Genomic DNA, 15,917 nt, shown 5'->3' with positions numbered 1-15,917 from the left:
TGTCGTGTCATCTATTTTGTTTTGCTATTGCTATTGAAGTGAGAAGAGAGGCAATGTAAACAGAATGACCAGGAGTTGAACAATTCCTCCATTTGGGCTGGATATTGTTTTTATGATCTCTCAAAAAAAACAAAAAATAATAAAGTTAACTTTTTTTTCCTTTTCAGATCAGTCACGGTTTTGACTCCCAGATTGTGAGTGATGAAAATCCTTTCTTCTACCCAATGCTCCCAACCGAAGGAGCCCATTACCCAGGGATGGTGAAGCTGGTCCTCCATTTCAGGTGGACCTTGGTGGGTCTCCTTGCTCCAGACACTGAGAATGGACAACAGTTCATGAGGGCGATGACTTCCCTGCTGGTCAGGAATGGCATTTGCCCAGTTTTATCACAAACCTTTTCTCCGTCTACACGGGAAGCGAAGATAGAGTGGCATTTATTCCTCAGTTGGAGAAAGATCAATGTCTTTATTTTTGGTGCAGACATGAGTTCATTCAATGCAGGGGGTTTACTTGTGTATCTAGTATTTGAAAGGCTTATGGAACCTCCTAGAGGAAAAGTCCTGCTATTCACAATCCGCTGGGACTTCACTGTTTATTTGTCAAAACAATCTTTTCCTGCCAAATACATCCATAGCATATTTTCCTTTCCTATGCAGAAAAATCAATTTGCAAAGTATAGTAGGCATTTGAACTTTTACTATTTTATGAAATACTATGTAGAGACCTCCTTCCTGTGTTCCTACACCAACGATGCCTTTTCAGTGAAAGTCTGGAGACGGTGCAGGCAGAGAGAAGACCTGGAAGCTCTCAAGGAAGAGGAGATGGATCCAATCCTGAGTCAGGACAGCTATTTAATTTACAACACAATCTGGGCTGTGGCAAGGGCCTTAAATGCAGCCTATTTATTGAGATCCAGGAACACATTTAAAACTGGCAAAAACATGAAAACTGCAATGCTGAAGGCGTGGCAGGTACTTATTTTCTACTGCAAAGCTCTCCACAGCATCTGAGAATCTATGTTACAATTCTAAGAACCTGACAATAATTATAATGTATTCTGAATATAAAAATTACATTAAATTCCAATTTTCCACTGCTCTTCTTTCTGCAATACATTTCACCCTGCTCATTTCTTTTCCAATTTCTTTTTACAAAATTCTTGTTAAAAATATTTTTCTTCCACCTCTTTCTTCTTTGACACTTTTTTTTTACAATCAGGACCATTACCACGTCATACACAAAAAAGTGTGTTGTGTGTATTAAGCTGTTTAACACCTCTGATCCTCTCACTTCCTGGGCTTTCCCCAGAGTGGCTCTTATTCTCAGGCTAAGAATCAGTGGTGGGATTAGAAAATTATTACTACCGGTTCTGTGGGCTTGATGGGCATGGCATGGCTTGGTGGCATGTCTTGGTGGGTGTTGCAGGGGAAGGATACTGTAAAATCTTCATTCCCACCCCACTCCAGGGGAAGGTTACTGCAAAATCCCCATTTCCTCCTGATCAGCTGGGACTTGGGAGGCAGAGAATAGATGTGGGCGGGACCAGTCAGAGGTATTTACCGGTTCTCCGAACTACTCAAAATTTTCACAGAACTGCTCATAACCTGCTGAATGCCACCTCTGCTAAGAATCCCTTTGATTTTCCTTCCCTGGCTCAAAACTCCCAGTAGAAGACTCTTTGGGCCAAGAAGCTAAGCAGGCTAAGGTCAGGTGAGAAGATGAAGGGTTGGGCTGGGAAAAGTCTGGAAGCAACAAGAGTGAAGAATATTCCACAAAATATTCCAAAGATGTTCCGTAAAATTGAAAGAGGTGACCTTAACTGGTACCAGAGATCATCTTTCCTTCCGAGGTAGGTAAATTGGGGACCTGGATTGTGGGGGCAATAAGCTGACTTTGTAGAAACACCACTTATGGGGGGCCAAAAATCCTAATAAGCAGGTATATACAAAAAGAATGGAGGTGATTGCTATAGTGCATTGTAAACCACCCTGAGTCTTCGGAGAAGGGCGGCATATAAATTGAAATTATAAATAAATAAATAAATAAATAAATAAATAAATAAATAAATAAATAAATAAATAAATAAATAAATAAATAAATAAATATTTCATCATGAAGATATTGGGGTCTCTGCTCCGTGGCATGTTGCCCACTTATCACCTCAATGCAGAGTTTCATAACCACAACTTACTAGTAGAGCAAAGGTTCCTACAGTCATCCTCACACTCAGCAAAAAATTTTCTCTTCCTAGCTGCTGATTGACCAGTAAACCAGTTTTTTTATAACATTATTTCCTCAGAAAAAGCATCATACATACTTCCCCTTTTTACGTGTCTTACTCAGCTAAATAGCTTAAGGTTAACTCAGGTTATATAAAGGGTAAATATGGAATTGCTTAGGCTATATTCTTTACAGGAATAATTCCATTTCTCTCAAGATCCTTCATGCCAGCTAAGATAGAGGATTCTTACCAAAGAATTTTCTGTGTCTATATAATATTGCCCATTTTCTCTTCCATTCCAGCTTCATTCTTTCCTTCGAACTGCTGAGTTTTATAATAATTCCATCAATGGGGTATATTTGGATGAGAATGGAAAGCTGGTAGCAGACCTGGACATTTTGAACATGGTGGTTTTCCCCAATTACTCTGTTATCATAATGACACTTGGGAGTCTAGAAAGAGTGGGATCCTTGGATTTCAAGTTCATGATGAACCAAGATGCTATTGCAAAGATGGAGATGCTGAACAAGGTGGGGGAAAGATTTTATTCTGTTTTTTCTGAAGGTCTTTCCAAGACGATTACAGAATTGGAGCAGGGACAGACTTGGGATGTCATCTCAGTTCTCCCAGAGAGGAAACATCTTCCCGTTAGATGTTCAGGTATCTATGAGAAAAATATCCCTAATTATTCCAGTTAACTCTTCATCAAACTTCTGCAAGGAATCTGAATTTATATTAGGGGACAAAGTGATTGATTTTGTCAAAACAAAAATCCATTCAAGTTTCTTTTCAGTAGGTACATTGAGAATTTAATCTAGAATTGTGGTGGGAGACAAATTAGAAGAGAAGGTAAATAGACAAACAGCAAGCAACCACATCAATTTGAGGAGCTCTTAGTTTCTTGTAGTCTTCAAATTTAGCAAAGCTAAACCTTGAATTGGAGATCCCCAAACTTTTCCTTTTATGTATTTTAGGAAATAATTCCTTTAATGGAGGTTATTTTCCCCCTCTTGCTGGCCAGCCCCAGCCTCCTTCCAGGTGTGTGGAAAGCTGTGCTCCTGGATTCATGAAGGTGGCTCAGGAAGGGAAGCCCATCTGCTGCTACAATTGTCATCCTTGTGCAGAAGGAACCATCTCCACCATGGAAGGTGGGTGACAGCAGGAGAAAGGGACAGACTTTGAGGAGGACTATAAATCCCGAGATTCTCCATGCATTTTGGAAGGCGTGGTGGGAGTGCATCCCACTTCTTTGAGTCTTGATCAAGATATACATTTATGTCAGAATGAATAATAAGAAAATATCTTGGAGATTAATCTGGTATATAGGTCAAGCAAACAGTTATGTTTTGTTTGTTTTATGTTTTATGTTTTATTTGATTTGTATACCGCCCTAGTCCCCAACAGCCACAACATAAAAACATATTAAAACAGAATAAAACCGAATTAAATAATCTGGCTGAAGACCGATTTAAAACACCCCAATAAATTAAAACCAATTTAAAATTTGTATTTTAAAAGGAAAAAAGGGAAAAATTAGGCCAGCCCAGCCTGATAGAATAAAAAGGTTTTAAGAGCGCGTCAGAAGGTCCATAGATCCGGGATCCTCCGTATCTTCGGGGGGAGCTCCTTCCAGATAGTAGGTGCCCCCACAGAGAAGGCTCTCCCCCTGGGAGCCGCCAGTCAACATTGTTTGGCCGACGGCACCCGGAGGAGCCCCTCTCTATGAGAGCGTACCGGCCGGTGGGAGGCTATTGATGGCAGCAGGCGGTCTCGTAGATAACCAGGTCCAAAGCCATGGAGTGCTCTAAAGGTGGTAACCAAGACCTTGAATTGCACACAGAAGACCACCGGGAGCCAGTGCAGCTCGCGCAGGAGAGGTGTTACATGGGAACGCCATGTCGCTCCCATAACCACCCACGCGGCCGCACTCTGCACCAGTTGGAGCCTCCGGGTCCTCCTCAAGGGGAGCCCCATGTAGAGAGTGTTGCAGTAGTCCAGACGGGAAGTGACGAGGGGATGAGTGACTGTGCGTAACGAGTCCCGATCCAGAAAGGGACGCAATTGGCGAATCAGGCGAACCTGATGAAAAATCCTCCTGGTCACGGATGTCAGATGCTCTTCTAAAGACAGCCGTGAATCCAGGAGGACGCCCAAGTTGTGAGCCCTCTCCATAGGGGCCAGCGATTCGCCTCCAATAGTCAGTGATGGCACCAACTGACTATATCGGGACGTCGGAAACCACAGCCACTCGGTCTTGGATGGGTTGAGCCTGAGCCTGTTTCTTCCCATCCAGATCCGTACGGCCTTCAGGCATCGGGACATCACTTCAAGGGCATCGTTGGGGTGGTCCGGGGTGGAGATATACAGCTGAGTATCGTCAGCGTACTGATGGTACTTCACCCCGAAACCACGGATGATCTCGCCCAGTGGCTTTACATAAATGTTGAACAGAAGGGGCGAGAGGACCGACCCTTGTGGCACCCCACATATGAGGCACCTCGGGGTCGACCTCTGCCCCCCTGCCAACACAGACTGCAACTGGTCGGAGAGAAAGGAGGAGAACCACTGCAATACAGTGCCCCCCATCCCTAACTCTTTCAACCGGTGCAGCATGATACCATGGTCGATGGTATCAAAAGCCGCTGAGAGATCTAATAGGACCAGGACAGAGAAGCAACCTCTGTCCCGAGCCCTCCAGAGATCATCAACCAACACGACCAATGCCGTTTCTGTGCTGTACCCAGGCCTGAAGCCAGACTGTAATGGATCCAGATACGTCGTTTCATCCAGGTGCTGGGGAAGCTGTCGTGCAACCACACTCTCAACAACCTTCACCACAAAGCGAAGATTGGAGACCGGACAATAATTAGACAACACTGCCGGGTCCAGGGAAGGCTTCTTGAGGAGAGGCCTCACCACCGCCTCTTTCAAGGCGGCAGGAAAGACACCCTCACCCAATGAAGCATTTATAATCCCCTGGAGCCAGCCTCGCATCACCTCCCAGGAAGCCAGCACTAACCAGGAGGGACACGGGTCCAACAAACATGTGGTCGCATTCAGTCTACCCAGAATCCTGTCCACGTCATCAGGAGTCACAGGATCAAACTCATCCCAGATAACATTCTCAAGACCTGCCTCCGTCATCCCCCCTGAAACTACCCAGTCGGAGTCCAGACCTTCCCGAGTCTGAGTGATTTTGTCATGCAGGTACTGTACAAAGTCCTCAGTTCTACCCTCCAAGGGGACCTCCCGCGCTCCTGGTGGAGCAAGGAGCTAATCACACTAAACAGGGTGGCTGGGTGGTTCTCTGATGATGTAATAAGAGCAGCAAAATAATTACATTTTGCTGGTTTTATCACTACTAGGTAATTCTTTTTTTTTTCCTCTTACTCCTCCAATATTTATCATATCTTGATATTATCATTTCATTTGTTGTAACATTTCCCCCACATTTACTTTTATACTTGTACCTTTGTCTATTCAACAATTTTATCCCAACCCAACCCTCCCCCCCTCCCCACCCCACCCCAAGTTCCCAGAGCAAAAACAGGGTATAACATTTAACAAGCAAAAGCTAAAATATACTAATCTACTACAAAGTTTAAAACTCGCTCACATTCTTTAACTCCTCTTTTGCAAATTCATCAACCTCCCTTTTGTAAATTCTCAAAATCAATTGGGTTAAATTCTTTCTTCCTGAACATAAGAGCCTTTTTCTTGGTATGTAATCCAATAACTTTAACAATATTACAAGCATTAACAAACACTGATAAGTTTCATTTTCATCCCTCAAACACCTTTCTTTTTGAACATTGCTCCCTAATAAGATTCTAAATTAAACATTTATCCTCTTTATTCCTTCATAAACCAATTATCAATTTCCAACTATTTGTCATTAAAAATTCTAAATTAAACATTTTAAAACTTTAAACATTTTATCACCTATACCTTTTAAAATAGTATAATCTTATATTAAACATTTTAAAAACCTCTTAATGCATCAATAAGACCTTCTTAGTTCATTTCTCAAAATATAAATTTCAAAACCTTCAGGACTTCCGGTGGCTCCCCAAAAGCTGAACGGACGCTCCTGTAGGAGCTCCAGCCCCGCGATCTGTATAGCCGCTAGAACAGCGAAAACCAACTGTCTAGCGGCTAAAAAATCTCCCCCTGGGAAAAAGGGGGAGAGAAGAGCAGAAGGGTCTGGGTAGAGCTCCCCTAGACCCCCAGGTTTTTTTTCTTTGTAAACCTGGGGTTTGTAGGGTGAGAGGTCCCTGAAAGCCCTTCATTAGCTCCGGATCCGGGGTGATTCTGCCTTTTGCAGACCGAGGCATAGCGACCACACCAGCAATGCAATTTTAAGTTTTACAAGACTTCATGACTTTGGATGCTGGCAAAGCAAAATCAGGAGAATGACAAAAAGCAAGTATTGAGCTTTAACTCCATTTAAAAAAGGGGGGAAATGGCGCTTGAGGGCATGGAAATGAAACTTACCAGTGAAAGTGCTTTAACGTTTGCAACATTGTTAACAACTACTGGATTACACATTAAGAAAAAGATTTAAAGTGGAAGCGGAAAGCAAAAGACTATGGAATTGATTTCAACTAATTTACATTTTTAAATTGTGTGAATAATTGGACTTTGAAAAAAAGAAAATGGCTGGTACCTTTGAAAGTGCTGAAGGACTATTATTACATATACCAGCAAATACACAAATAAGAATTATAATACATGAAATTTTTGAGTCACAAACCACTGCTTTACTGGAAAGTCTTAAAGGTTTTTTTGATGAAAGTTCTCAGGAAGAGGAAACTGTTTTGACTGAAAACATGGAGACAAAGGAGAATATAGTATCATTTCAAGGCTTATTAGACAGTAGTGAGCTGTTGGAAGAAGATGGGGCAGAAATCCAGTTTAATGTGACTTTGGATAAAAAGGATGCTTTCCAGACCAAGAGGGGAAAGCAAAGGAATCTGGAAGAGTTTAATCAGGAGGACTTGAGAGAGATTTATGGGGGTTTCAAATTAAATGAAATAACTTTAAGAAGACAAAAACTTTCAAAGAGACATCAACCTCAAATCCAAATTTTAAAATTCTCGAAAATAAAAGCAGGAGGAGGAGCAATGCTGAAGAAGAAAGAATTATCGAAGAAAAAGGACTGGAAAAAATACAGAAAGAAGAGAGGAACTGAAGATTAATCTTTTTTGAGGAGGATTTTGGCAATAGGTTGAGAAGCTTAATTAAATTTGTATTTTTAAAATTTATTCTAAGTTAATAATATAAAGGAAGTGTGTTATTACAATTGGTATGGACATAAAAATGATAGCTTTTTAAGAGTTATCGAGGTAAAAATGATAGCTTTTTAAGAGTTATCGAGGTATTAAAATGGCTAATTTAAAATTTGAGGGATACCTTTCTGAAGGGCTTGAAATTTATATTTTGAGAAAGGACTTAATGTCTTATTGATGTATTAAGAGATTTTTAAAATGCTTAACATAAGATTATAGTATTTTAAAAAGGTGTATGAGATAAAATGTTTAAAGTTTTAAAATGTTTAATTTTATGAAGGATTAAAGAGGATAAATGCCTAATTTAGAACTTTATTAGGGAGCAATGTTGATTGAGGAAGAAGGACTAGAAAAAATATAGAAATGGTTAATTAAAGGTAATTCTTAATATGAGATCTTACCAGTGTCTGGTCAGATTCAGAAAGACTGGCCCTCCAGCTACTCTCTAGGCGTCTTTTCTGGCCAGAGTATTTCCCCCCATGTGGGTAGGGCCATGAATGAGCTGGGTCAGGTCCATAGCTGTCATGGGAGCCATGAACTCCCGAACCACCTCAGACATCTCACCCACGGACGGCAGGTTGAAATCCCCCATGACCATGAGTCTAGGGGTGTCAAACACCACCGTTGCGATAACGTTGAGGAGCTCGGGCAGGGCTGCTGCCACGTGGCAGGGAGCCAGGTAAGTGATCAGCAAATCCATCTGTACCCCATGACCCCACTTCACAAGGAGGAACTCACAGCCAGTGGTCTGAGGAACAGTGGCCTCCTTCGGTCTAAGACCTTCTTTAATAATAACCGCTACCCCCTGCCCCTCCCCTGTGACCTCGGCTGATGGAATGCGTGGAAACCTGGTGGGCACATTTCAACAAGGGGAACCCCCCCTCCTGGCCCAAACAGGTCTCTGTAATACCTGCCAGGTCTGCTCCCCCCTCCTCAACAAGATCACAAATGAGGGGGGCCTTATTTATACAGACCTGGCATTGCACAACATCAGCTGAAGGCCCGGGCCCTGAGGGTCTGTGCAACCTGGGGAACGAGTGGAGCCTTGGGGGCCGGAGCACGCCACCACTCGTAAACAGTGAGCATGCGCTCCCCTAACACGATATGGCCCCCTGCTCCCACCATATCTGCCCCTCCCACTCACTGTATTGATGTTAGAAATACTATCTGGATAAGCTTTAGCCCCCCCCCCTCAGCCCCGGGTCTCCCACCACCCATGAAGTGCTTCACAGCCAGACCCAACCCTCCCCTTAATGGGTGATCTCCCATACCCACAGCCCAAATTATAGTCTGACCCTCCCCCCCTGGAACCCCTTAAAAGTTTAACTAAAAATTTGTGTAAAAAGCCCTCAATCCCCTCTTCGCAGCATGCCACCTCTCTGGGTTCCAAAACCCGTCATCGAGGTAGGCCCTCGATAATGTGGAGGGCCAGTCCTGCGAGAGGGGGGAGTTTCGCAGCGCAAGAAGTTCAACGGCTGAGTACATCCACAAAACGGGAAAGGATGACGATGGCCCCTGGCCAGGGTTGCATAGAGTCTAAAGGTCCTAAAGACAAAGAGGCAGCAATAAAAGCATGGGTAACTGGACTCCACTGTCCTCTCATGACAGTGGGAGGAGTCCCATGCCCTCCAAGACCGAGTGGCTGTGGCTTCCAGCGTCCCGATATAGCCAGCTGACGCCATCGCGGGCTATTGGGGGCGAATCACTCGCCCCCACGGAGAGGGCTCGCAACTTGGGCGTCCTCCTGGACGCACGGCTGTCTTTAGAAGACCATTTGACGGCCGTGGCCAGGGGGGCTTTTTATCAGGTTCGCCTGATACGCCAGTTGCGCCCCTTTCTAGATCGGGACTCTCTACGCACAGTCACTCAGGCACTAGTCACTTCCCGCCTGGACTACTGCAACGCTCTCTACATGGGGCTCCCCCTGGGGTGCACCCGGAGGCTCCAGCTGGTCCAGAATGCAGCCGCGCGGGGGATTATGGGGGCGACGAGGCGCTCCTATGTGACACCTCTCCTGCGCGAGCTGCACTGGCTCCCGGTAGTCTTCCGGGTGCGCTTCAAGGTGTTGGTGACCACCTTTAAAGCGCTCCATGGCTTAGGGCCGGGGTACTTACGAGACCGCCTACTGCCACCAATAGCCTCCCACCGGCCAGTACGCTCGCACAGAGTGGGCCTCCTCAGGGTGCCGTCCGCCAGACAATGTCGGCTGGCGACCCCCAGGGGGAGAGCCTTCTCTGTGGTGGCACCCGCCCTCTGGAACGACCTACCCCCGGAGTTACGTATAATAACAGACCTCCGGATTTTTCGTCGGGCCCTGAAAACTTATTTATTTCAACTAGCTGGGCTGGCTTGAGCTAAATTTTAAATTGGTTTTAAATTGGGTTGTTTTAATTTACGGCCAGAATATCTAATTATTTTAATATTTTAATACTGTTTTTTAAATTTTGTATGTTTTGTATGTTTTGTTTTTACTTAGGCTGTGCACCGCCCTGAGTCCTATTTGGAGAAGGGCGGTATAGAAATTTAAACAAATAAATAAATAAATAAATAAATTTCGGTAAGTCTAGGGGATGTTCCTCCCAGACATCCTCTCACGATGTCTGGCCAGATGGAATATACTATGGAGAGGTTCAAAAAGCTGTCCCCTCTGATAAGGAATGGCAGTAGTAACCCGGACTCCCTGAGAACCCACTTTAAAGCTGTCCGTTTGTCCTATAATCCAGGGCATAGATGGAATAAGACACTCCAGAAGGCAGAGGTAGATAATAAGCCCGGGGGCAGAATTCGGTGACAAACGGAAAGACGGAGAAAGTGGCTTACGAGGCAAAAAGGCAGCTGGGGTAATGACTCTAATGAGGCCTACACAAGCCAAAAAAAAGGGGGAGGGTATGGCCCGAGGCAACCCAAAGTCAGCCCTCGGCCATCCTCCAACCTCTCCCACTCCTTGGTCTTTGGTCATTTATACCTTTGGTCAGTTAAACAGATCATAGATAAAGATACAGGATAAGTGAGGGTTGAGTGTTGTGAGAGAGATGACATCTCTTATTCTTTATCTTTTACAACACATCTTCCATGTTTCAAATTACTATTTACTTCATTGCTCTGAATAGTGAGAGTTTCCAGATTCCGGAATATAATGATGGAACTTTGATTGGATTTTTATAGGAGGATCAATCAGATTCTTGCATGTTTCCATGTCTCATGGCTATTTTGGGCTGCCAGAGATTCACATTGTAGCTATTTGCCTTTAATCAAAAGATGTATTTCTTTGCTAAAGGAGTTGTCAGGATTCCAAGTAATACATCCATAGCAAGTAATACTCAGAGGCAGGAAGATTCCTCAAGGAATAGCTTTATTGGATATATCATATTGGCAAAGTTCAGGAGAAAACCGACTCTGAAGGTTCCCATAGTTTTCACCTAATTAAAAGTAAAAGGTTTCCCTCAAACCCCAAACAATCAGTCACATGGTCCAATCAGGGCACTGTCTGGTTGCCTGGTGACATCACTACTCCTTCCTCTGGCCAGGTGGTAGAATGTCCTTGGTTCCCAAGAGAAAGGATTTTATTTTGGCTACAAAACTCCAGCTATCTCTAATCCCCCCCCTCCCTATCCCTCAGCTCCAGTGTGGCAACACTGAAGCTCCAAGATGGCTCCGGTCAGGTCAGCTTCAGGGTTGACAGGAGACTCATAGCGTGTCTTTGATGGGCTCTTCATTCTACTTGCTGGGGAGGGGAGTTGGTAGCCTTATGTCATAATCCTTTGACTGCTCCATATGTTCAAGTGGTGCCTTTTTGGGTCTGCTTTTGGTGACTCCTGGGTTTATACTTCCAGAGTCTGAGATTGCAGAGTTTCTGCTGGAGGCACCTCTTAAAACAATTTTCAAAGTCATGGTCCATGAAGAGGAGAGGAGAGGAGGGGAGGGGAGGGGAGGAATCATGAGTTGAGGTTGAGCCAAACTTCCTTCTTGATCCTCTTTCTGATAATAAAAAAATGAGGAATGCATTTTGATGTCCTCACTCCATATCCAACTCATGTTCAAGGGCCACTCCACCTGACATTTCTTTCTCCATGGCAAAATCAGTGTTTATCATTTTCAGCTAACATAAGCATCATTAAGCAATCCTTCACATGTACTTCATTCCACTATTGAACTCATTGGTGCCTTAAAGCATTATCAAAAGGTTGAGCTCCAATTTTCAAGAGACTTCTCAGTGAAAAGATAAAATGGTGGAACTGCCTTCCTTCCTTCCTTTCTTCTTCCCTTCTTCTCTCTCAACAAGTTCACTGATAAAATGGTAACAGTAAAAAACAAAGAATATTAAGATATTCTAGCTGGAGCGAAATGAAAAAATATATTGATTTCACCTTCATACAATCATTCACACCAAAAACAAGTTTATCCAAATAATGCATTTTATTAAATGACATGTTAAAGGGAGACTCTACTCTTGCTCTTTTTCAGATGCAGACAAATGTAGCAAATGTCCAGAAGATCAACATCCAAACACCAGTCGAGTTCACTGTATCCCCAAGATTAAAAGTTATCTTTCTTATAAGGAAAATCTGGGGATCATCCTGACTTCCATTGCCTTGTTCCTCTCTTTAACCACAGGCTTTGGCTTGGGGATCTTCATTAAATTCATGGAAACGCCAATTGTCAAAGCCAACAACCGGGACCTCTCCTACATCCTCCTGGTCTCCCTCCTGCTTTCCATTTTGACTTCCTTCCTGTTCATTGGCCGGCCAAGGAAGGTGACCTGCCTCCTCAGACAAACAGCCTTCAGCATTGTCTTCTCACTTGCCATTTCTTCAATCTTGGCCAAAACCATCACAGTGGTGTTAGCCTTCTTGGCCACAAGACCAGGGAATAAAGTGCAGAGATGGTTGGGGAAGAGCTTGGCCAACTCCATTGTCTTTTTTTGTTCTGGCCTTCAAGTTGTCATCTGCAGCATCTGGTTGGGCACTTTCCCCCCATTCCCTGACTCTGACATGAACTCCCAATTTAGAGAAATCATCCTACAATGCAATGAAGGTTCTGTCGCCATGTTTTATGTTGCCCTTGGGTACATGGGCTTCCTGTCTGCTGTCTGCTTCACGGTGGCTTTTCTGGCCAGGAATCTCCCTGGGACCTTCAACGAAGCCAAGCTGATCTCCTTCAGCATGCTGGTCTTCTGCAGTGTCTGGGTGTCCTTTGTGCCTGCCTACCTGAGCACCAAAGGGAAGTACACGGTGGCTGTTCAGGTCTTCTCCATCTTGGCCTCCAGTGCTGCATTGCTGGGCTGCATTTTCATCCCTAAATGCTACATTATTATTTTTAGGCCAGATCTGAATATCAAAGAACATCTGATGTCAAAATAAAATACAAAAAATGACTTTTACAAATCTATTATTTTTCAAAAATGTTATTTAGTAGGCTTGTTTAACAAGTTTTGATAATTTAATGTTTGTTTGTTTGTTTGTTTGTTTGTTTGTTTGTTTGTTTGTTTAATTTACACACTGCCCATCTTGGCTAGGGGTGACCCTAGGCAAGTTATATTCAAGTCAAAAGAAAATAAAAGATTAAAATAATAAATAGTAGCACTAACATTGGTTTAAAACTGACAGTTGTGGGAGGGAGGGAGGAAGGGAGCAAGATCAAGGATGAAATCCAGCAGGTTCTGACAGGTTCTGGAGAACCAGTAGTGGAAATTTTGAGTAGTTCTGAGAACCGGCAAATACCACCTCTGGTTGGCCCCAGACTGGGGTGGGAATGGAGATTTGGCAGTTTCCTTCCCCCAGGAGGGAATGGAGATTTTGCAGTATCCTTCCTCTAGAGTGGGGAGGGAATGGAGATTTTGCAGTATCCTTCCCCTGCCATGCCCACCAAGCCACGCCCACAGAACCGGTAGGGAAAAAATTTAAATTTCACCCCTGAGCAAGATGCACATGGGGAGGAGATATTTCTCTTATCTCTAAAGCTACCCATATTTATTTTCCTGTATATTCTTAAAGAAACGAATAACAATACACCAAGTCTCACTTTGAGTGAATACTGTGGGTCAACACAGATTCCGGATGAATGGGACAGTTTGATAGGGAAATGGAGACATAAGGAATGTGGCCTTGCAGCTCAGAGTGACCTGTGGGAAGTTTCATCATCACGTCCCTATAGCAACCCCTGAATCGGAAGATGCAAATCTTTCTTATATCTAAGACCATCTTTCTTTGCCGATAAACGGAAGGCGAGAAGCAACCTGAGGTTTATTATCCTATTGGTGTCCCCAAAATGTCTCAGCTGATGCCAAAGCCAATCAGAGCCACATACGAGTGAGGAACTTTCCCAAAACTTTTATTTCAGTGCTTTAGCAAAAGGATCCCACCCTGAACAACAGCATAGTATGATCTTTTATACATTTCATTTCCAGAAATATGGAAGTAACACTTCACAAAGCTATTACCTTTTTTGGAGTGCTATCTTGCTTTTAATCTACATGTCCATTTGTCTATGGAGTTGTGTCTTGTTTGAGCATACATGTTGTTTTGCCCCTGTAGAGTCCTCTCTTGCTTAAACTCCACCTGTCCTTTCGTCCCCAGTTGTGGCTTCTGCTGCTTATCTTCATCTTGCCAAACCTTGCAACTTCCTATTTAATTTGAGTAGGTGTTCTTACATTTCCTTTATTTCAAACTGACATCTTTGTACAGTTACGTTCCTCTCAATTATCTCTCCCTCCCAAAATGGGGATATCTTGTTTCTTAGTAGGTGATTCATCGCTATTATTTATAAGTATGGACAGATGGATCATTTCCAGTGATGAAATTTAAAAAATTCCCCTACCGGTTCTGTGGGCGTGGCTTGTTGGGGGGGAGGTCATGTGACTGAGTGGGCGTGGCCAACTCAACATCACTCACATCGAGGGGCTCCTCACCGGCGCCTCCCCTCCCAGCCACTCCTTGTCGCGAATGGCAGGAAAATGGGGAGGGGATTATTCCTGCCTACCATCCTTCCCTCAGTCTGTGCTGAGACTGAGGAATGGAAGACAGGCAGGAAAATCCCCTTCCCCATTTTCCTACCTTTCACGAAAACGACTCCATTCTAGCTTCTTCCCTCCCTATCCCCCACCCTCCTGGGGGCTACCTTAAAAGGAACAGCCTGCAGCAGCTCCGTTCTGAATGGAGGGAGAAAAGTTAGCATTCTCTCTGCTGCATTTAACATTGAATTCTGTGGAATATCCAGCGGCTGGAAGAGGTGAATGGCGACTGGCTGGGCATGGGTGGGGCCAAGGAGGGGTAATTACTACTTGTTCAGTGAACTGATGCCCATAATCCCTTGCGGTTCGCTAGGTAGGATTTCACCCCTGATCATTTCCCCCTTTTTTTGTGTCGTTTCCCCTCCTTTCTAAAATGTATACCTAGTTATATATTTATTTAATAAACAAATTTATATGGACACCCCACACATCTTACTTTGGATGGCTTATAACTTTAAAAATAACAACATAAAATCTTATAAAAACCACATCACATTATGAGTGGGGTGTGGGAGTGTGATACGGGTGTATCTCTTTCTTTGAAGGCATTTCTCACTATTCCTGTGGAGAAGACTCCACTTCAAAACACATTTTTATTTTTTTCAGCATCCAGCAGGGTTGACCCTATATGTTTAATGTTAAATCTATTTGATATTTGGGTCACTTTTTTTCTTTTTTGTTGTTGTTGGTGCTGGATATATCATTTTTTTTTTTGTTTTTTTTTTGCTTTTCTGTTTTGTATTTTATTTTTGTGATAAAACAAAATAAATATATTTAACATATTGTTTAATAAATACTAGAGTGAGGTCCTGTGTTTTGAAACTGGTGTCGGAATTAGGATTCACAATTTTTGATCTGTGATCAGGGATGACAGGGCATATGGATGTGTTGTAGTGAGCTTGATCCCATATTCTTCCCTGCTGCCAAAAAACCAGAACCATTTAGGAGCATGCTTGAGGCAACAGTCTGTGCCTAAAGGTTTATTTTGGCTCGTTAATTCTGTGTGGCCTCTTTTTCATTCCAATTCTCAGTCACTGTTGGCCATGCAATGAGCACAACCAAGCATTGGCTGGAGGTATCTGGCAAAGGGGCATTTGGCTTTGGAGGGGTGAGCGGGACCCTTCTGTGCTTACCTGGGTCATTTTGAGTCTCAGGCAAAGACGATCGTCAATCATGCTGACTTGGCTGTCAACCTTCAGAGGACTTTATGAGAACTGACTTAAAGGTTTAAGAGACAAGAGAACTTTCTCTTGGATTGAGAAGGGGCAGCTCCTTGATCAAAAGTCAGTCCATATCCTTGTGTGAAGTTATATGGTAGGGATTCCCGAAGAACAAAATGAAGTTTTTGGGTGTAAACCTTTAGCCATGTTATTCTTTGGAGGATGGAGGACATGCAGGG

General features: G+C 43.5%; 1 protein-coding gene across 1 annotated transcript; it reads left to right on the top strand.

The window, feature by feature from the left end:
* The first annotated feature begins 10,105 nt into the window (after positions 1 to 10,105).
* On the top strand, positions 10,106 to 12,869 carry LOC148111390 (vomeronasal type-2 receptor 26-like). Its single transcript, XM_087881427.1, has 2 exons — positions 10,106 to 10,267; positions 12,045 to 12,869. Exons 1-2 carry the CDS (start codon positions 10,106 to 10,108, stop codon positions 12,867 to 12,869), a joined length of 987 nt encoding a protein of 328 aa, XP_087737553.1.
* The last annotated feature ends 3,048 nt before the right edge of the window (positions 12,870 to 15,917 follow it).

Source organism: Pantherophis guttatus, unplaced genomic scaffold, assembly GCF_059756535.1.
Source record: "Pantherophis guttatus breed Tessera unplaced genomic scaffold, ASM5975653v1 scaffold_20, whole genome shotgun sequence".
Taxonomy (NCBI): domain Eukaryota; kingdom Metazoa; phylum Chordata; class Lepidosauria; order Squamata; family Colubridae; genus Pantherophis; species Pantherophis guttatus.
This window is presented reverse-complemented; position numbering and strand designations above follow the sequence as displayed.